General features: G+C 56.4%; 12 protein-coding genes across 12 annotated transcripts; 6 read left to right on the forward strand and 6 right to left on the reverse strand.

Moving 5' to 3' along the window:
- Nucleotides 1–403: 403 nt before the first annotated feature.
- Nucleotides 404–1,108, reverse strand: KRP23_3045 (3-ketoacyl-CoA thiolase, mitochondrial; the record flags this gene model as incomplete). Its single annotated transcript, XM_067887848.1, has 2 exons — nt 404–737; nt 807–1,108. 2 exons carry the CDS (start codon nt 1,106–1,108, stop codon nt 404–406), a joined length of 636 nt encoding a protein of 211 aa, XP_067750403.1.
- Nucleotides 1,109–1,409: 301 nt separating this feature from the next.
- Nucleotides 1,410–1,993, reverse strand: KRP23_3046 (uncharacterized protein; the record flags this gene model as incomplete). Its single annotated transcript, XM_067887849.1, has 2 exons — nt 1,410–1,819; nt 1,900–1,993. The coding sequence occupies 2 exons, from the start codon at nt 1,991–1,993 to the stop codon at nt 1,410–1,412; spliced, it is 504 nt and encodes a 167-aa protein (XP_067750404.1).
- A 38-nt stretch (nt 1,994–2,031) lies between these two features.
- On the reverse strand, nt 2,032–2,610 carry KRP23_3047 (Ascus wall endo-1,3(4)-beta-glucanase; the record flags this gene model as incomplete). The annotated part of the gene is made up of 3 exons (XM_067887850.1): nt 2,032–2,214; nt 2,288–2,460; nt 2,529–2,610. The coding sequence occupies 3 exons, from the start codon at nt 2,608–2,610 to the stop codon at nt 2,032–2,034; spliced, it is 438 nt and encodes a 145-aa protein (XP_067750405.1).
- A 151-nt stretch (nt 2,611–2,761) lies between these two features.
- On the forward strand, nt 2,762–4,333 carry KRP23_3048 (EH domain-containing protein 1; the record flags this gene model as incomplete). The annotated part of the gene is made up of 1 exon (XM_067887851.1): nt 2,762–4,333. The coding sequence occupies one exon, from the start codon at nt 2,762–2,764 to the stop codon at nt 4,331–4,333; it is 1,572 nt and encodes a 523-aa protein (XP_067750406.1).
- A 123-nt stretch (nt 4,334–4,456) lies between these two features.
- On the reverse strand, nt 4,457–5,683 carry KRP23_3049 (uncharacterized protein; the record flags this gene model as incomplete). Its single annotated transcript, XM_067887853.1, has 1 exon — nt 4,457–5,683. The coding sequence occupies one exon, from the start codon at nt 5,681–5,683 to the stop codon at nt 4,457–4,459; it is 1,227 nt and encodes a 408-aa protein (XP_067750407.1).
- Nucleotides 5,684–5,877: 194 nt separating this feature from the next.
- Nucleotides 5,878–7,299, forward strand: KRP23_3050 (Cilia- and flagella-associated protein 45; the record flags this gene model as incomplete). Its single annotated transcript, XM_067887854.1, has 1 exon — nt 5,878–7,299. The coding sequence occupies one exon, from the start codon at nt 5,878–5,880 to the stop codon at nt 7,297–7,299; it is 1,422 nt and encodes a 473-aa protein (XP_067750408.1).
- Nucleotides 7,300–10,366: 3,067 nt separating this feature from the next.
- Nucleotides 10,367–11,902, forward strand: KRP23_3051 (Acid phosphatase; the record flags this gene model as incomplete). Its single annotated transcript, XM_067887855.1, has 1 exon — nt 10,367–11,902. The coding sequence occupies one exon, from the start codon at nt 10,367–10,369 to the stop codon at nt 11,900–11,902; it is 1,536 nt and encodes a 511-aa protein (XP_067750409.1).
- Nucleotides 11,903–12,310: 408 nt separating this feature from the next.
- Nucleotides 12,311–13,846, forward strand: KRP23_3052 (Acid phosphatase; the record flags this gene model as incomplete). The annotated part of the gene is made up of 1 exon (XM_067887856.1): nt 12,311–13,846. One exon carries the CDS (start codon nt 12,311–12,313, stop codon nt 13,844–13,846), a length of 1,536 nt encoding a protein of 511 aa, XP_067750410.1.
- A 137-nt stretch (nt 13,847–13,983) lies between these two features.
- KRP23_3053 (uncharacterized protein) lies at nt 13,984–14,604 on the forward strand (the record flags this gene model as incomplete). Its single annotated transcript, XM_067887857.1, has 1 exon — nt 13,984–14,604. One exon carries the CDS (start codon nt 13,984–13,986, stop codon nt 14,602–14,604), a length of 621 nt encoding a protein of 206 aa, XP_067750411.1.
- A 519-nt stretch (nt 14,605–15,123) lies between these two features.
- On the forward strand, nt 15,124–16,158 carry KRP23_3054 (uncharacterized protein; the record flags this gene model as incomplete). The annotated part of the gene is made up of 1 exon (XM_067887858.1): nt 15,124–16,158. One exon carries the CDS (start codon nt 15,124–15,126, stop codon nt 16,156–16,158), a length of 1,035 nt encoding a protein of 344 aa, XP_067750412.1.
- A 249-nt stretch (nt 16,159–16,407) lies between these two features.
- KRP23_3055 (Protein RER1) lies at nt 16,408–17,021 on the reverse strand (the record flags this gene model as incomplete). Its single annotated transcript, XM_067887859.1, has 3 exons — nt 16,408–16,567; nt 16,618–16,887; nt 16,951–17,021. 3 exons carry the CDS (start codon nt 17,019–17,021, stop codon nt 16,408–16,410), a joined length of 501 nt encoding a protein of 166 aa, XP_067750413.1.
- A 167-nt stretch (nt 17,022–17,188) lies between these two features.
- KRP23_3056 (uncharacterized protein) lies at nt 17,189–19,065 on the reverse strand (the record flags this gene model as incomplete). The annotated part of the gene is made up of 7 exons (XM_067887860.1): nt 17,189–17,284; nt 17,353–17,475; nt 17,542–17,934; nt 18,225–18,306; nt 18,366–18,690; nt 18,740–18,923; nt 19,048–19,065. 7 exons carry the CDS (start codon nt 19,063–19,065, stop codon nt 17,189–17,191), a joined length of 1,221 nt encoding a protein of 406 aa, XP_067750414.1.
- Nucleotides 19,066–19,914: the final 849 nt, after the last annotated feature.

Below are 19,914 nucleotides of genomic sequence, written 5' to 3' on the forward strand. Positions count from 1 at the left end.
ATCCACTTGTTTATTGTGCTGTTACTTTTTGGTGCGCGTTCTTCACAGTCAAGCTCTTTTCCCTCGTTCATAGGCACTTATGCCATGTTCTCCAGCACCAGCGCAATACCCTGTCAACCACTGATGCAGGCCGATCCCACCGCGTACTTCTTTCCCGTGCGCTGCAGAGCGTGCGTCAGGTGCGCCGTGATACGACTACCCGACGCACCAAGCGGGTGTCCAAGCGCAATCGCACCGCCCCACTGGTTTCTCCAGCTCCTTCACACACGCCAGTCACTGGGCCGCAAAGGCCTCGTTAATGTCGTAGATGTCAATGTCAGCCCCGCACGCTTCAGTGCCCCCCTGATAGTGGGCACCGGGCCAATACCCATGATGGTCGGGTCAACGCCCGACACCTGGTAGCTCACCACACGCGCCATGGCGTCAGATTGTGCTTTTTCACGGCGTCTTCACTCACCAGTTGCACTGCGCCAGCACCGTCCGAGATGCTGAACGCATTGTCCGCCGTCATGACACCATCCTTCTTAAACACTGGCTTGAGCTTGGCCAGCTTGGCCATATCCACCACGCGGGGGGACTCGTCCACCGCGAACTGCTCCGTCTTTCGTCCGGCCTTGACATCCAGCGGCACCAACTCGGCATCGAACCACCCTGCCGCTTGGGGCTCCGCCCAGCGGGCCTGGCTGCGGACCCCGAAGGCGTCGCACTGCATCGATTGTTTCAAGCCGTTCCTCCACCTTCAGTATTTGGGCAGCGCTGTCCAGTTGCCACCTCGCACAACTCAATCGGCAGCCAGGTCTCCTTACCCACTCGTTTGCTGCCAACGTTCACCGGCGGAAGCTTTGCCGCCCTTGAGCGGGGCCGTTTTTTTTCCAGGCAAAACGTTCACGTCTGGGTTGGAGTAATAATCCTTCAAACTGCACAGCGAGATGGTCTCCACCAACTTCATCTTGACCACAAAAGTCGGGCCACGGAAATCTCGACGAGGTGCGCCATCAGCTGACGGGGATTGCGCAGGAAGCGCAAATGTAGCAGTGGAGCAGTCCGGGTTAATGTCGACAAAAGTCTTGGTGTGCGCTTCCCACGGGATCATAACAGACGCAGACATACCGTCGTGTGCAACGCGGATGCCGCCAAACTCAGTCTCGTATTGACGGAGTGCTGCATTTATCACGTTGCGCACCAGCGAATAAGGCAACGGATGTTTGGGTCTTGCCTCTTGTCTAGGTGGGCCATACGGCGAGTCCGCGGGATCGGCCGAGCGCTCGACATGTGCATGGTATCCGAAAACTCTGGTGGTGCCGCGTCAAGCGAAACACGGCAATAGTTCACGTCCAACTGTGTTGACTTGCCACCTCTGGCAATCCCTGGCCAGCGACAAATAAAACACTCCTGCTGGAGTTCCGGGTCTACAGCGCTAACTTCGCGCACGCCCGCTCGTCCTGGAGACGCGGATCAGCCACGGGATCAGCCAATGTTTCATATCCAGACCCAGTCACCGTACCCACACCGGGACTGGACGCTCCGCGACCACCGGTGTGACCACCGCGGCCTCCACCGTCACCTCCACGATCTCCACGATCATCACGGCCGCCATATCTGCGATCGTCTCGGCCGCCGTATCCGCGCGAGCGGTTATTTTGACCTCCTCCTCCATATCCCCGGGAGCGGTAGTCATCTCCCCCGCCTCCCCCATTGCCGTAGCTGCCACCTTCTAAGCCGCGACTGTAATCGTCGTACCCCGACGATCGCGAGCTGTAGTTGTAGTTGTAGTCGCCACCACCGCCACGGGAGTCGTACCGCCCTCTCTGGCTGTCCCCTGCTGCCAGCGCTGGTCACCGAACTCGTGCTGGCCGCGCTAATCGTACCTCCATTGCCCCCTTTGCTCGTTGTGCCCACCACTGCCGCTGCTGCTCGGGCGGTTCGGGTTCTCGTAGCCGCGACCGTAGTCGCCGCCACGCGAGCCATAGCTGCGCTGGTCGCTGAAGCCCATGACGATCCTGCGTTTCCTCGCCACGTGCGTCTTTGATTTCAAATGCGGGACTGGCGTTGACCCTCGGCGGACAGATTGGACACCGAAAGACGTTCAATGTTGAACAGCGGTGTGCCAATGTCACCCATGATCAAGGCGCAAGCTTGGGCGTGTTTCTCGATGAACTCGGGGTCAAATTTACGAATGGCAGCAAGTGCGTAAGTGAAGTATCCGTAGTGAAACTGCAAGCACACACACACAATAGTTGGTTAGAGGTGGGCCCCATGCGCTGCAGATATTTCGCTGTAAACGTACGTGGTGGTCGTTGTAGTAGCCATTGCCATAGTCAGCTCCCTCATCGTGCCAGCCATCGTTGGTGATCAAACCGCCGAACGTCTGGTCATACACAAAGTGGTCGACGTTCGTTCGTTCCAACCAGTCAACAATGTCCGTCTCGACTTTCTTCAGCAGTGTCTGCTTTGCCTCCTCTTGGTTGAACTTGTCCGCGATCAACAGCAGTCGCGCATCGCGACTTACCTGCTTTCCGAAGTTGTACGAGTCCGGCTCATGGGCGGCGGGTACTTATCAGCGTCAATGGGGAGTTCTTTCACGATGGCCTCGATAACCTTCACGCGCATATCAAGTCGAAGCTGCTTGTCGTCGGCCAAGCTGCCGCTGAAGTCATCGCTGAAGAGGCCGTCGTTCGTGTAGTTCCACTCGAGCTTCTCGTAATTGTTTTTTATTGCTTCCATGTGTGCCACACCACTAACATCCGCCTCTCATTAAAAGATGCTACGCTTGGGGTGCCGTGCCGCGCTGCGTCGGCCGTTGCTGGCGTCGCGCCGCTTGTCGTCGCAAGCGATCGCCGGGGAGAAACCCTTGGACGATGAGAAGTGGATCCGCCTCATGCGGCAGACGAGTCGCCTCGAGACGTCCGTGCTGCTGCCGCTGAACGAGAAGCTGCTGGGGCCGCTGGACCGCAAGCACCGCGAGGAGAAGCTGCCGTCGCTGCCCTTCGTGTTCCTTCTGGGCAACCACTCGTCCGGCAAGTCCTCGTTCATCAACTACCTGCTGCAGCGCGACGTGCAGTCCACGGGCGTGGCGCCCACAGACGACGGCTTCACGATCATCGCCCCGGGTAGCGAGGACCTGGACCAGGACGGACCGGCGCTCGTGGGCGACCCGGACCTGGGGTTTTCGGGTCTGCGCGTCTACGGGCCCGCGCTCATCCAGCGTACGCAGCTCAAGGTGCGTCAGGGCATCCAGGCCAACTACATGCTCGTGGACAGCCCGGGTATGATCGACTCGCCGCACAGTCCGCCGCACCAGTCGCAATTCGGCCACGCAGCCCCCAGCAGTGGGCGCCTCTCACCGCAGCAGAGCAGCAGCAGCTTCAAGACGCAGGACTCGGACAGAGGCTACGAGTTCCCCGAGGTCGTGCGCTGGTACGCGGAGCGCGCGGACGTGATCCTGCTCTTCTTTGACCCGGACAAACCCGGCACCACCGGAGAGACGCTATCTATCCTGACTCGCTCGCTCGTGGGCATGGACCACAAGCTGCACCTCGTGCTGAACAAGGTGGACCAGTTCCGCAAGATCCACGACTTTGCGCGTGCCTACGGGTCGCTCTGCTGGAACCTCAGCAAGGTCATCCCGCTCAAGGACTTGCCCCGCATCTACACCATGTGCATCCCCACCAAGGACAACCACGTGCAGGCGGCCGACGGTCTCGGTGCCTCGATGAAGGACTTGGATGCGATGCGGGATGAAGTCGTGAGTGAGGTCCAGCGCGCTCCCGAGCGCCGCGTGGACAACCTCATCACCAACCTGTACGACTCGTCGCGGCTGCTGAAGATGCACGCCGAGATCTTTGAGGACCTGCGTGCTCGGTATGCTAGTGAGAAGTGGCGGCGCTCGGCTCTCGTGGCGGCGACGTTCGTAGGAGGTAACGCGCTGGCTGGGTCGGCTTTGGCAAGTGGTGTCCCCATCGAGGCGGCGGCGGGGTTGTCCGTGGCTAGTGTGCTGGCATCGGCCGGTGTGGTGTGGCACAACTCGACGGTGCTGACGCAGCTTGAGCGTGACCTGCTGCACGAGGACGCACTGGGTGAGCTGTTCCGTCGCCGATATGGCCGTCAGTTGGCGGAGGGGGACGAGTACGTGTTGTCCTTGTGGAAGCGCGTGCTCCCTGCGCTGCAGGTGGCTGCTCACACGCTTGGCTTCAGCAAGCTCCCCAAGCTCAAGAGCTCGGAGATTGCAGCTGTCGAGAACATCGTGAACAACGAGATCCCGGAGCTGCGTCGGCAGTGCGCCCCGACAGACAGCAGTTTGGCTCACCAGGTCGCCAAGATGTTCCGCAGCTAAGAAGGGGACGGTTAGATGAAGCACTGGAAGCTTCAAACACAATATACCGGCCGTGGCAGCAGACTGCCGCGCGCCTTCTTTTTGAGTGCCTATCTGATGGCCCAGTTAAAATGCATTCTAAAGCTAATCGAACGTGATCTTCTTGCCGCTGAAGGCAGTCAGGCTGACCTTCTCCTTCTCCTTTTGCTTCTGCTTCGCCAGCCACGACGGGTGTGCCACCTCCACCTGGGCAGCAGGTGCTGGAGCGGCCCGTTGCTCCTTTTGAGGCGCTGCCTCCTTCGAGTCTGCACGTGAGTTTCCGCTGCGGGAGTGCTGCTTGTCTCCCTGTTTGCCAGGCTTGGCCTTGGGTTTGGCCTTCTTTGGTCGTTCCGACGGTCCGTACTTGCTCACGGACGCCGAATTGTCCTTGTACGGGACGAAGATGCCATTTGCTCGATCCTCTTTGCGTTTGAACGCCTCCTCCTTGCGAATCGCCTTCATGCGACGCGCCATTTGACCTGGTCGGTTCTTGCTCTTCTTCTTTTCGCCCAGGAACTCGGCGATGTCGTCGTCCGCGCCAGCCATGGTGCCGTATCCTTCCATTCCCATATCCAGATCAGCATCCAACGCTCCACGACCCGACAAAGACCCGATGAACACGGAACTCGGCGCCACGCCACTGCGTCCCGTGTTGCCCACGAGCGACTCGTGACGGCCGCGCTTCAACGCGCGTTTCTCCTGCGCACGGCGCTTCTTCTCCGCCTCCTTCTCCTCCTTCTCCACCAGCTTCTTGATGGCATCCAGCAGCGGCACAATCTGTTTATGAGCCAGCACGCGGTCCATCAGCTTCTCCTCCAGCTTTCTATCCTGTGTGGCATCCTGTTCCTTGTCCTTGGCCTTCTCTCCGTCCGGTTGGTGCTCATCCTGCTCCTGCACTTGGTCCTGGTTCTGACCTGTCTCATGCTGCTCTGCATCCTGTTCAACGTCCTGTTCTTCCTCACTGTCGTCGTCGCTGTCCTGCTCGGCCCATTGCTGCTCGTCCTGCGCTACAATCTCCGTCTGGGGCTTGTCCAGTCCCGTCAGCAGCCGCGCCCTGGCCACCAGCTTCTGCAGGTCCAGCGTCTTGAGCGCCGCGTGCTCGCGTTCGAACCGCTGCACGCTGAGGCTCAGCTTCTGCTCGCGCTGGAGGCGCTTGGTCTCGTCCTGCGCAGGCTCCTGGAGCTGCTGGCGCAGCTGCTTGAGCTGTTGCACGGCCTTGCGCACCAGAAATGCGCGCACCTTCTTGGCCTCGCGCTGCAGCAACGAGCAGCTCTTGTGCGCCAGCTTCTCGTGCGCCGAGAAGGTGTCGCCGCGCTTCCGCTTGCCTGCCATCGAGAAGGTGGAATGACTGGTGTCCAGTATAGTATACGTATTGGTGTGCACCACACATATGTTGTATACGGAACTATACATCACGAAAAGGTTCTAATTTTAGAATGGAATGGACAAATAAAGAACATGTAGCCATTTAGAGGTGCGGCTCCGCGACACAAGTAGAGACCTGCGGCTTAGAAGAACACGAGACGATGACTGTCAAGACGCCGCCGACGCAGCGTCGATCGACGGCAACGCGACTGGCCGGGAAGGACATCGCTGGCGTCTCGCGGGTCGTGGCGCAGAGCGAACTGGACCGGATCAAGCAGCGCGCAGTGATCTTAACGGATGCAGCGGCCAGGCAGCTGAAGCTCGAACGGGACGCGCAGCAGACGGCCTCGAGGCACGAGTCGGAGGAGCGTAAGCGCCGCATGATGGAGAAGGAGCTTGAAGTGCGCGCGAGACGGGAGCAGTCGGCCATGGAGATGGAGCTCGAGGCCGACCGCAAGGCTCTGCTCACGGGTAACGAGGTGGTCAACAACCCACACCTCGAGTCGCTGCGCAAGATCAACTCGCTGGCCATGGCGGCCACAGGTTATCAGCTCTGTGACGCGCTGAAGGAGCACCAGCGCGAGCGCCAGATCATCGAGTCCCAGTACAACAACATCCACGACAACATCATGGAGCGCGAGCGCCGCCGCGACATCCAGAAGCGCAAGGACGATGAGGTCGTGGCGCACGCCAAGCGGATGGAAGCGCGTCAAGTTCTGGAGGAGCAAATTGCAGATCGGCACAAGAAGACCATCCGAGAGGAGGAGGCCAAGGCGATCGAAGCGCAGAAGATCCTCAAGACGTACAAGCAGTACGAGGTCGAAGAGCAGCGGAAGCTGGAACACCAACGTGAGAAGCAAAAAGAAAGCATGCGTCAAGTAGCGCAGACCAATGACCGTATTAAGCAGATGAAGGAGGAGATGGTTCTCCGAGAGAAGAAGGAAGAAATGGTAGCTGCAGCTTATCTCCGCAAGAAGGCACTCGAGGAGGAGGCCAAACTGCAGGAAGAAGCTCGCATTAGAAAGTCGAAGGAGCTACGTACAGCCAAGCTGCGTGCTCAGCAGGAGAAAGCGCAGGACAAGCAGGCCATCCAGGACGAATTCCGTGCTAAGAAAGCATACGAGGAGACCGAGAAGAACACGCGGCTCAAGGAGAAGCGAGACAAAGAGAAGAAAATAGCCCTGATGCAGTCCATTCTGCACGACCGGAAGAAACAAGAGGCGTTCCACGCCGAGCAGGCCCAGCATACGCGTGCCTTGGACGCAAACATGGATCGTCTCGGGCAACTGCAAGTTGAGCGCGAGTACCAGCGCCACAAGGCTGTTGAAGCTGCTGCCAAGGAGCGGGAAGCCAACCACGGCGACCTGTTACTCCAGCAGATCGATTCCAATGAGCAACGTCGCGTGAAGTCCAAAATGTTCGAGCAGAATGATGCCAAGTTCTTAAAGAAGAAGGCACTGAAGGAGAGTATTCTAGCTGAGAAGGTGAGGGTCGACACGTTACAGAGACTACAGAAGAGGGGGGTTCCTGAGGAATACCTCCGTGAGCTCAGCCGTATGCACATCGACGAGTCGAACGCATGAAATAGCAGTGATAGGAAGACAGACCATCTATTAGTGATTCTACTGCAATGAAGATGACTATTCAACTACAAAGCTGCCCGAGACCCGGCTGTGATAGACTCAAACATTGAACGGGTGGGCGCCAGTGTAGATTTTGTCCAGTGCTGCAGGGAACGTCGAAGGCGTCAGTGGCGCTCACACCTTGGAAAGCCGCGCACGACTAGGGGTGGCGACGTTACTGTTTTTAACGTTAAATAACGTTATATTTTTAACAGTTAAAATGTGTCCGAGTTAGTTGTTTAGCTCAGAATAACACACAAATCACAGGCTTGCTCATTGGCCAAGATCAAGCCAATCACCGAACCAGGATTCTTAAAAATGGTAAAGACCACATATAAGCTGTATGGTACTGCCATAAGCAACGCTGATTCAGCGGACGGCTGGTCGGAGGAAGCATTCACGCTCGACCGACGGAGAGAGGCGTTCAAGCCGGCCACCGTTCAGAGAGTCATGTATGGAAGGCGATTGACATCACGCAGAACTGCTTCTGACGCTAGGTCGCTTGGCAAGGAGTGTGACTGGGAGCTCAAGAACTACTTGCGGACGTCATCAGCAGAACGAGTGGAAGAACAGGAGCAACCGTCGTCACTCGACTGATGGCGTGGCAATGCCAAGACGTTTCCGCTTATCGTTTCATTAGCTCGGAAGTGGTTTTAGTGCATCGCGACATCAGTTCCTTCCGAGAGAGCATTTTCCACAGCAGGAAAACCAGTCACCAAGCGGCGTAGTGCTCTTACTGCCGACACAGTGCGCGACATTGTATTTATGGCGGAGAATCAACCTTCTTGAGCTCGACTTCCGCGATGGCAAGCCTTCTTGAGTATCATCAGGCTACGTTTCGGCACAATTCTTCATTTTACATTGAGCTCAGTTCACGTGCATGTATAGTTTTCATCGGTTTTCATTCGGCGGTTTACTCACTTCCTAATAAACTTGATAGTCTTTCACATTCTTGGATGTATCCTTTGCTCAGCTTGGATCACATTATTATAGCAGTAAGGGAACCCAAAGAACCCGGTCAAAGATCAGAATTTGTAGTGTTGAATGAAAATGTACTGTAGTAGGACGCGTAGAAGAGATAGGCTCGTTGTATCCAGTCCCGTCGTAAAACCAATTCATGATGATATGGAATGGTTCACAAGAACAACGATCTGAAGCAGAGGACGAGCCGATAGCCTCCTAGCCCGACGACGAACCCGAGCAGGCCAGCATGGACGCGTCAGTGTAGCTCGATATATGCTGGTCGCCGTATCGGCGGCAGGCCTGGCCTTTGAGAAGCACCGGAAGTCCAGTTGGTCGTCGTCCGAGTCGTACACCCACTCACCATCAATGATGGATCCAGCGTCGTCCATCTCAAGCAGGTAGTAGTAATAAGCACTCGTCGTGTACGAGCCCGAAGACACCAGAGGACCATCAGTGCACGTCTCAAAAATCCACGAGAGATGACGAGTCTTGACGTACACGGTGACGAGCCCCACGGTTACCCCTCCAGCCCGTCTGGGAATCCTCTTCCAGGGACTCGGCAGTCTGCTCGTATACCTTAAAACCTCCGAACCGGCCGTGACATCAACGATGAAGATCGAATCCAGGCTGCCCAGTAGGATCGCAGCGGCGATGTGGAAGTAAGCAGGGTTCAGGTCACGATACGAGTCACTCGAGTGACGGCCGTACGAGTTGGTCGAGACGCTGGCGCTGACAGCAGAGCCTTGACGTCCATGCGCTGGGATGTCACGCCGTTGGGCGTCACGGCGCACTGGGGATCGCCTTCAGCGCAGCGGCAGGTGTCCCGGCGTGGCAGATGCCGTACGACTAGTCTTCAGCTGTGGAACCTGTGACCACCTCTGGCTCGGACACAGGACGCAGGCAGAGGCGACAGCGTATCGCCAGAAAGAAGCTCAGGTCAGTCGTAGAGTGTGGCAAAAGATGCCAAGAATGAATTTAGCGGACTTTGCAAAAGTATGGCGTCTACAATGCCAAAAGCACAAAAATAGCTAAAGCATGTTCATGTTATTGCAAATATCATACAGTGTTAAAGTAACGCTAAAAAAATAACTTAACCCAAATAACGTTATTTCCCGTGTTAAAGAGATAACGGTAACGTCGCCACCTCTACGCACGACTAGACGCTGGAGGCGAGCTCTCGTGGAAAATTATCAAGAGCTCGGACAAGTCTGTACTAGACGAGCACGTTATGTGGAACACCGACTAAGCACGGCTGATGTGATCAATATCAAAACGAGTGCATGTATCTTGGGCCTTACCATTTCGAGAATGACAGTGTACGAATCTTCGATCCGCCCCGAGATGCAGGGCTGGCTCTGTCTCGGGGTCACGCAGATGTGAACGAGTTACTAACAACAGGTGACTGGGTCACCGTGGCCGACAAGACTCCTGTAAGAGCAGAAGTTGCATGCAACCCAGATCTTCCTCTCGAGGTTGGCACCACCTGCCGAGTGTTTCTGATGAGGCTGGTCCAGATAGGCACTTAGGCAGGTGCGCGATCGATCGAGATTGACGCGCAAGACTCATTAAAATCGTACTCGGCTGGTTGCCATGTACTGTGGACCAGCAGGCCGCATGTTGGAAACCACCTTTCACGCCAATAACGCTGGATGCCATCGGACGGCTGTCGAAAGCTCATGGCAAACCAAGATAGAGGCTTATGACATCGACTCAATGAACCCTCTCCGTCGCTTGAAAGCATAAGAACTGCTGGAACAGGGTGGGGCGTCTAGTGTTGTCTCTTCCCACGGCTTGGTAACGCGGTCACTCTCGTGTAGATTCTCCGCTTGCGTCAACTCTAGATTCGAGGGCATGCTGGACATGGTTCAATTCCCATCAACAAGGTGGCACTCGTTACCAATCCACGAGGCAGAGACCAGGGCATGCAACAACACCAGCGACTACCAAGACCGATGTCTCCACCGCCTATACCAACGTCCCAGCCGGATGCCCGATTTTGGAGGTGCGGTGGCCTTGCTCATTCCTCGATCTGCCGTCTCAAGCTCAAGTCTTCGCTGGGTCCCTGATGTCCACGAAGGTTCTCACTCTCGGACTCCTGGCACTCGGCACCGGTGCTGCAAGGGCTACCGTCCTGGTGGACGACACCATCTGCGCGTGGAGTTGGGCGGTGACCTCACTCGGGTGCCAGCCATCGACACTATGCAAGTACAATTACAACGTCGGCGACCTCACGCTAAGCGAGTCCTGCCGCGTCAAGGGCGGCGTCAACTACTACCCGCAGCAAGTCCACTTGGCCTATGCCGGTGAGACTGCTGGAACGGGCATGACAGTGTCGTGGGCGACGTACGAAGCGGTGAGCGACAGTTCGCTGTGGGTCGGAAGCTCGAAAGACTCGCTGACACTCGTGGACACTACAGTCGAAAGCGCCAACTACTACCACGACGATACGTACGACATGTATCACCACCACGCCAAGGTCTCTGGTCTGTCACCGCACACGAAGTACTACTACAAGGTCGGCAGCAAGGCCCAGACGACGTATCAGAGTGACGTTCACTCTTTCGTGACGGCAAGATCGGCCTCGGACACGAGCACGTTCAACGTACTGATCTACGGAGATGCCGGTGACGGTGACAACTCAGTGAGCACCCTCACGTACGCGAACACGCTGACGTCGGACGATGTCGACCTGATCTACCACGTCGGTGATATTTCGTATGCCGACGACGACTACTTGGTGGCCACCCAGACTGCCGGGTTCTTCTACGAGGAAGTGTACAACAAGTGGATGAACTCGCTCGCCCCCGTCATGAGCACCATCCCGTACATGGTGCTGGTGGGTAACCACGAGGCTGAGTGTCACTCACCTGCCTGTCAACTTTCGCAGACCAAGAAGAACATGCTGGGCAACTACACGGCGTACAATGCTCGGTTCAAGATGCCGTACGACGAGAGTGACGGCACTCTCAATATGTGGCACTCGTTCGACCATGGCCCGCTCCACTTCACGTCCCTTTCGTCCGAGACCGACTACCCGAACGCACCGACGAACCAGTACACTCTGACCAACAAGAACGGCAACTTTGGTGATCAACTGGGTTGGCTGGAGACTGAACTGGAGAAGGCAAATGCCAACCGCGACAACGTTCCGTGGATCATCGTCGGTATGCACCGCCCGCTGTACGATGTGGCAGGATGTGACGATAACGGAGTGCCGACGGATCAGAACGCCTACGTGCAGTCTGCGTTTGAAGATCTGTTCATCAAGTACAAGGTGGATGTGGTGCTTACGGGTCACCAGCACTACTACGAGCGCCAACTGCCCATCGCCAAGAATAAGGCCGTGATGGACGGCGTCTCGGACGACTACAAGACTTACGACAATCCGCAGGCGCCCGTGTACGTCCTGACGGGTGCTGCGGGCAACGTCGAGGACCTGACGGACGCCCCCACTGGAACTGCACCGTGGAATGCCGCGGTGGATTACTCGCACTTTGGCTACTCGACGCTGGAGGCGAACCACACGATGCTCTCGTGGAAGTTCATCTCGGCCTCGGACAAGAACGTCACCGATGAATTCGTCATGTATAAGACGAACTAGACACAAACTGCCACTCGCCCCTGTTTGTAGTTTTTTTGCTAGACCGGCAGTCAGATGAAGTCACCAGTAAGCTTACAATGCAGTTCCTTTCTAAACTCGTTGCCATTGCAGTTGGCCACTGTATCCAAGACATTTAGTAAACTAAGCTTACGTGGCCCTGGATTACTGCCCCAATGCATCTGCTGTTGTTGACATGAAGACGGCGCAAATCCTGTGCTTTGAATCATCTGCTTCCAACGAACAGAGAAATGTTTGTTGGAGCTTCCCGGGGGAGAGTCCTCGGGATGACGGCCACCATCTACGATCATTGCTAGAGTAATACATGCTTTTGAGATGGGATGGCTCTCGCTCTCTCGCCCCTCACTTTGAATTCGACTCCCTGGACGCGACGCAGTATCAACATTTCTGATGGTGGGGCCCGCGCTAATCTCGCTAACTCTGCTCGCTGCTGTCGTTGGTGCGAACGTCATCGTGGACGACAACACGTGCTACCGGAACAAGGCGCGGGATGTCTGCGAGCCTGAGAGCCTCTGCGAGTTCAATTTCAACATCGGCGACCTCAATTTCAATCAGTCGTGTCGAGTGAAAGAAGGCGTGAACTTCTACCCGCAGCAGATCCACTTGGCTTTCGCGGGGAAGAAAGCTGGCACGGCCATGACGGTGTCGTGGGCGACATTTGAGGATGTGACGGACAGCGCAGTGTGGGTGGGGAGCTCCGAGGATGCACTGGAACTGGTGGACACACCGATCTCCAGCGTGAGCTACTACAGCGGCAATTCCTACAACCTGTTCCACCACCACGCTTCCGTCACAGGACTCAAGCCTCGCACCAAGTACTTTTACAAGGTGGGGAGTCAAGGCGACGAGATGTACACAAGCGATGTTTACTCGTTCATCACAGCGCGACCGGCGACAGACGATAGCACATTCAACGTTGTCATCTACGGAGACCTAGGGGACGGCGAGCACTCGGTTGACACGATCGCGAGCCTCAATAAGCTGACGTCGAAGGACGTTGATATGATCTACCACCTTGGCGACATCTCGTACGCGGACGACGACTTTCTGAAAGGGAACCAAGCCGCGGGTTTCTTCTACGAGGAAGTGTACAACAAGTGGATGAACTCATTGATGCCCGTCATGAGCGGCATCCCGTACATGGTTCTGGTGGGGAATCACGAGGCCGAATGCCATTCCCCAGCGTGCCAGATCTCGCGGAAGAAGAGGAACGCGCTTGGCAACTACACGGCGTACAACACGCGCTTCAAAATGCCGAGCGAGAGCGGCGGGACTCTCAATATGTGGCACTCGTTCGACCACGGCCCGATCCACTTCACGTCGCTCTCGTCCGAGACGGACTACCCGGGCGCGCCGACGAACCAAATGACGCTCTGGGTCAAGAACGGTGGTTTCGGCGACCAACTGAGCTGGATCGAGGCGGATCTCAAGAAGGCAGACGCGAACCGCGCCAATGTGCCGTGGATCTTCGTGGGCATGCACCGCCCGCTCTACAGCGTCCTCAACTCGGAGAACGATGTGCCCACGGAGCAAACCGCTGTCATCCAGGCGGCGTTCGAGGGGCTGTTGCTCAAGTACAAGGTGGATGTGGTGCTCACAGGGCACAAGCACTACTACGAGCGAGAGCTGCCGATCGCCAAGAACAAGGCCGTAATGGACGGGGTTTCAGAGGACTACAGCGTGTACGACAACCCGCAGGCTCCCGTGCACATTTTGACGGGAGGCGCCGGCCAGGTGGAAGGCATGTCGGAGCCGCCGACCAACACGGCGTCGTGGAACGCAGTGTCAGACTACAAGCACTTCGGATACTCGACGCTGGAGGCGAACCGCACGACGCTGTCCTGGAAGTTCATCTTGAGCTCGGACCAGTCGGTGAAGGACGAGTTTGTCATGTACAAGACGCTTCCAGGAAGCGAAATGAGCTAACATCAGCCTTCAACATGTTCGAGGTATGAGACACCTGGCACCCCCAATGGAGGCTCCATGCAGCCGTCTCTGCAGCTCATCACTTTCAAATCTTCGGGGTCAGTCTCAAGCACCTTCGATCAAGACAATCAAACGCGATGCCCCCGTTAACAGCGACGTCGAATCCCCTGGAGCCGGTTACTCCATCCCCGAGCTGCGTGAAGGAGAGTGGGCATTGTGTCCGTGATGCATGGATCGAGAAGGTCGTCGCGGCTCAAGAGCATCAAGCAGCTACGAGCTCGTCATATCCGTCCAAGCAGCACTTGAGAAGCTCGGAATCGAAGTCCGGTAGCAACGATGATGTTGGTGGCGAACACGACTACGGGGAGGAGCTCCAGAAGTACATGGCGGAGGCGACTGCGAACCTGGAAAAACCTCTCGAGGACTCGGACGATTCGGACGAGGACAGCTCGGACGAAGACACAGATTCAGAGTCTCCGCGCAGCGATGACATCGTTGACTTCGATGACATGGACGACTACGTTGTGCCACCCGTTGAAATCCCTCGCTGTTATCGCACGCAGGACTTACGAGGGGGTGTGGTGGTCGGGGGAGGCTACGTTCTCTTTACCAACTGGGCTTTCAAGCGCCAACAGCGGCGCATCCGCCACTTGCGCCCGATCCCGGAGCGTAGGGACGCTGGTGATCATGAATTGCCTTCGTCGGATGGAGCAAACGGGGTAAAAGGACGGTACTCTGGGAAAATTGTTGAGCTGTAGTGTAGAACTGTATAATACTGCGTATCTGGTGTATTTGAAAAGAAATGGCCGAGTGGAAGCCTTTTAACTTGATCGACGCGAGTGTGTACGCTATTGAGTTGGGGAGCACTAGCACCTGCATCTCACAGGTAGTTTCAGTTGAACTCCTGGGTGAACCCATCCGGTCGTCACGAAAGTCCAATGCGTTGAGAGCTCATGCGACTCCACTGATCGCAGGGCTTTCCTCTCTCGCGCAAGATTGCAACCCGCTGGAAGCACACGGACAGTAAACTTCAACTGCTGGTTTCGCGCGAGATTAACGCACGAAACTTCTGCTTTCTGACCAGACACGCTTGAAGCAGCTGAGTCATCGCCAAAAACTTGGTTTCTGCTGTTGCTCACGATATAGGGCTCCAAGCTCCACGTCTTTCTTTAAAGTTTCTTCTGCGCTGTGCGCCGGCGCCATGATCGGGTTCATTTCTGAATCCTCCTCGCACTTCACAAGACATACTACCGACCGAGCCAATTCCATTGTATCCAATGCTACCCTCCACCTCGATAACCGGACTCGTATCATCGATCGCAGTCACCGCTTTATCCGTCGTGGCTGCTGCTGATCCATCCTGTGGCGTGCAGTACTCGACCATGAACACTGAAGGCGACTTGGTGGGAACCGTGCTGTACCCTGCCAGCCCCGAAGTCTGCTGCGCCAATTGCACGGCCAACCCGGACTGCCAATTCTTCGTTACTGACGACGGCGGCTGGAGGCACATCGAGCCCAAGTGCCGTCTCGTGAGCAAGGCTCAAACGATGTACGACTACCTCCACGGCAGCGCCGGCAAGAACACCGTCGTCATCTCCGGCCGCGAGATTCCTGCGTGGGGCAAGTGCGGCGACCAAAATGGCTTCAAGCTCTGCACCCAGGGTTTCTACTGCCAACCTTGGGACTCAAACTACTACCAGTGCATCGAAAAGCCCAACAAGTGCGAGGTGTACACCAACGTCGACTTGTACGGAAACGACATCAAGCGGATCCAAGGCATCCAGCCTGGAGCATGTTGCGATGAGTGCGACAAGACCATGGGCTGCGTGGGGTACACGTACGTGAACGACGACCCTCGAGGCACCCAATGCTACCTGAAGAGCAGCGTCGACGGGTGGACGAAGAAGATTGGCGTGCACTCCGGCACCATGCCCGACCTCCCGGCCTGGTCTAAGTGCGGCGACTACTCTGGATTCCGGCCTTGCGTCCTCGCGTTTTACTGCCAGCCATGGGACCGGACCAACTACCAGTGCATCGAGCGGCCCCGATGCTACGTGGAGACGAACATCGACTACTACGGCAACGATATCAAGCGGGTGACGGAATCGGTCCTGGCGAGTGCTGCGAGGAGTGTGGCAAAACTGAGGGATGCGACTCGTACACGTACATCAACGACGACCCACGGGAACGCAGTGCTACCTCAAAAACAGCAATGGTGGCCGTGTGGAGAAAATCGGGGCGGTGTCGGGCTACGTTACGCCCGGCATGAAGTAGTTGCACATACTTGCTCACCTTTGATTCTGTACATGTAGTACCGGTAGCAACGAACACAATCAGGTTGCAGTGCAACACGTACCAAAGACCAAAAACACCGTTTTGTGTCCTGCACACTAAGTTGTAAAGTGACGTCACTGGCCATGGTTGGTAGATTCACTTTAAGGCCCAGGCACGCAGCCTGCTCTGCTCCGCCACACACACGGCTAACTGTAACGCTGCGCCGCTGGCTATTGAATTGTCTCGAGTGTCACAAATGAGCAGCGGGGGGCTCGGCTGGCTGGCGTCTATTTGGCGTTCTTCTTGCCCTTGTAGACCTGCTTGCCGTGGTCCCACGGGACGTAGTTGTGCTTCCACATGTGCTTGATCTGGCGCTTCATGGTGAGCGAGAAGAGCACGATGAAGTAGATGAGCAGGATGGGCCAGAACACGGGCACGTCGAAGGCGCTGCTGAGCGTCATGAGCAGCGACACGGTCGCGCCTTGAACGTCGAGTACCAGAACTGAAACTCGGGCACGCGGCGCGTGAAGGGCCGGAACTCCTCGCTCTGCTTGTGGGGCAGCAACGGGCCGTCGCTCTCCATGTCCACCTGGGGCGAGAGGAACCCAATGAAGAGATTCAACAGGTAGATGCCCAGTCCGTAGGTCACGATGTGGAAGGCGTTGAGGTAGAACACGCGCACGAGGTAGAGCGCCAGCAGGCCCAGCGCCACGCCCCAGCGCGCGTACACGTGGATCGTGGACTTGTCCAGCATGTACTGCCATTTCCTGCCACACAAGAGTTAGTACAGTGGATTGAAACAAAGATTTCAAGGGCTTGGGATGACGCACCTCTTGATGGAGACGCTCACGCGCGCGATGAAGGGCGGCTCCGTGAGGCTGCGCGAGTCTCCTCCCTCCATAATTGGCTGCGCGGCTGTCTAGTGGTGCAGTTGGTTGGCTCTGTCTTGCTACGTCTGCGGGGCGGCGCTTGCTGGTGCTTCCCGTGTCGGTGGATTGTGTACTGGAGAAAACCGATAGAAAACCGAAGGATAAATGGTGTATTTGGTGTGGCTGCGACGTGAGACGACTAGTGAGGTTTCATGTCGAAGCGGTTCACGGACGCCTGGATGCTGTGCAGGACCTTCTGGATGCTCGCCATGGCGTCCCGCACGAACAGCAGACCCTGTATTCAGTTGACATACGTGTCAGTGGATTGCAGCTATTGTAGCGGAAGTCTGCAGTCCGACGAACCTCTTTCTTGTTGATGGACGCTTGCGCCACCCTCGCTTCAAGCTGTTCGCGGTTGGTATCGGCCGAGTCCACTTCAAGCTGTAAGTGCAGACCCTCCGTCTTGATCAACTCGATGGAATAGGCCTGAAGACAAAACATTCGTCAATTTGTTGGGACTATTTGGTGGCAAGTGCGCGTATGGCGGCTCACCTTGTCCAGCATTTCCCAGTCTTGTCGGAACTGCTCGTGTGTCTCCAAGAACGAGTCGTAGTCGCTCTCATCAAGAACCACCGACCGGCCGCGGTAGTTTGCAAGACGTTGACAGATCTGCACTACGACGGACGGGAAGAACGACAGGTCGGGCAGTCGTGACTGCTTCACTCGATCGGACACAAGCGCCGACCGCACGCGCGCACGCTTTACCTCGACGCTTGACGTTGACGGCTTGATCGGCTTCAAGGCATAAATATCTTGGCTCGCTGATCGGTTTGCTTTGAGTAGGAAGTTCAGTGTGCACATCTGTGGGTATGTTACCATCGCTGGAAATGGTTGCTGCAGACTTCGTCGGTTGGACGGAGGCATCGAGCTCTGTTCCTGTTGCTTCTGTCTCATTTGTGCACGCCGTCACCGCAATTTCATCCGTTTCTATGGTAGCACTTCGCCCCCCCTTCACTTCTTTCCCCTTCGCTCCACGCGATATTTGCGTGGCGCCCCCACTGCTTCATCATCTGAATCGGACGAAAAGAGGGTATGGAATTCTGCATCTCGAGCGGCGGCAGCGGTCGCCGCGCTGACAATAACCTTCGGAGCTTCCTCTTGCACCTCGTCTTCTGCGCTGTGTTCCCAGTTTTTTCTTCTGCTGCTAAATCTGCTGTCCCTTCCTCCACCTCCACCTCGAACCCCGTCTCGATCCTCTCCTTCGCTTCCTTAGCCTCTTCCTTTGTCAAGGAAGAGGGCAGCACCAACTTTCTTGGCCTGTGATCAAATAATTAGTCCACATTAACAGTTGGCAAGACTCGCCCACTTGAACGCACCGCTTGTGACCAGCCGCAGCGGACCACGCGCTTCCACCTGCCGACATCCTCGACGTTGGTACACTGGACAACCGCGTCATCAAACGCTGTCGCTTCGCAGGTTTCTCCAGCCCGGGATCAATTAGCTTTGACGAGCGCGACTTGGATGCCAGTACCGACTTGGCGTGTTTGTCCTTGATACGATCCTTCTCCGTGTCGTCCAACAGCCTTTGCACCAGCAGCTTCTGGTGGATTGCACCTGTCTTGTAAATGCTATACCCAGCACTAGCAGAGTCGTCCCCAGTGTCTCGACGGAACGTACAGACGTGGTTGATGCTCGGATGTTCTGGAAACGACAGTAGTTCGTACCGCTCCTCTGTCTCCTCCGCCGCCACTTTCACAGTCAGGAGACTCGTCTTCTTGCTGTTGCCGCGCGTTGGAGGCACCGTCGCCAGTTGCCACGTTCAGTCGGAGCAGAATCTGTTCTGGCGCGTGACGAAGCTTCTGCAGCAGCTCCGGCGTGAGGCGCACGCGAGCTGCCCAGGCCAGTGGAGCCGCTTCACTGTCGTGCAGCGCGTACTACACGAGGCGACAGCAGACACATGGAGTACGGTCAGATGAGCAAGAGAGTGGAGATGCTGGACGCGGACGTTGCGTTCCAATGCACGGCGTCGCTGGCGCGTAGAGAGCGCTGGAGCCGTACCTGCGCATCCGCCTCCATGGCTTTTCAAAATGTGTCTTGAAGGAGACTAAATTACAATTTTAACCACATGTTGTAAAAACGCGGGCGTTAGATGGAATCGGGCAGTGATTACCATGCATTTGCTGGAAATCAACCCACGAACGAGCAGTCCAGCATGACCAAGCAGACTACTTGGTGCATTCATGCTCCCCTAGACAACGATTATTAGCAGTGGACGCGACCCATACTGCAGATTACTAGGTATATCCAAGGCGTGTTATCGGCAATGTGCGCTGCCCTGGCAGCTGCTGTGAGCTTGCCAGCGCATATTACCTGTGCGAGTGGGTCTCGGAGATTACGAGGCCTGATTGCGGTGGCAGTGTAAGGTGCGATGCAGCTCATTGAGGGGGCAGCATCGAAATCCCCAAAGGGGTCAGTCACCTTGGTTGGCACCTGAACAGCCTTTCAACGTAATCGGGTGCGACAGCGTTTCGGGGCTTTGTGCCCTTTGTAGATCATATCAGGCGAATATTATGGGCACATTTTGTCAAATGGATTTACTGTAAGTGATCTTGTAAACAGCACTTCATACAACATCAACGTAAGTGTCACTAATACATTGGCAGACCATGAATCCCCGTCATCTTGCCGTTCGAAGCGGTTTACATGGAGTCACGCAGGGAAAGCATGCGTGCTAGTACAGCTTCACAGGAGCTGGAGCTGGAGCTGGAGCTGATCCTCATTCGCGAATTCACCTCCGACCAAGCACTTCGGAAAACAAGCACACCCATTGCACCATGTCAACTGCGCCAAGAACCGTCAACGCCTACGCCGCCTTCGACAGCACTGGCGAGTGCAAGCCGTGGCAGTACCAGTCCCGTCCTCTCG

Source organism: Phytophthora ramorum, assembly GCF_020800215.1.
Source record: "Phytophthora ramorum isolate Pr-102 chromosome Unknown Phyram_PR-102_s0002, whole genome shotgun sequence".
NCBI classification, from domain to species: Eukaryota; Oomycota; class Peronosporomycetes; order Peronosporales; family Peronosporaceae; genus Phytophthora; species Phytophthora ramorum.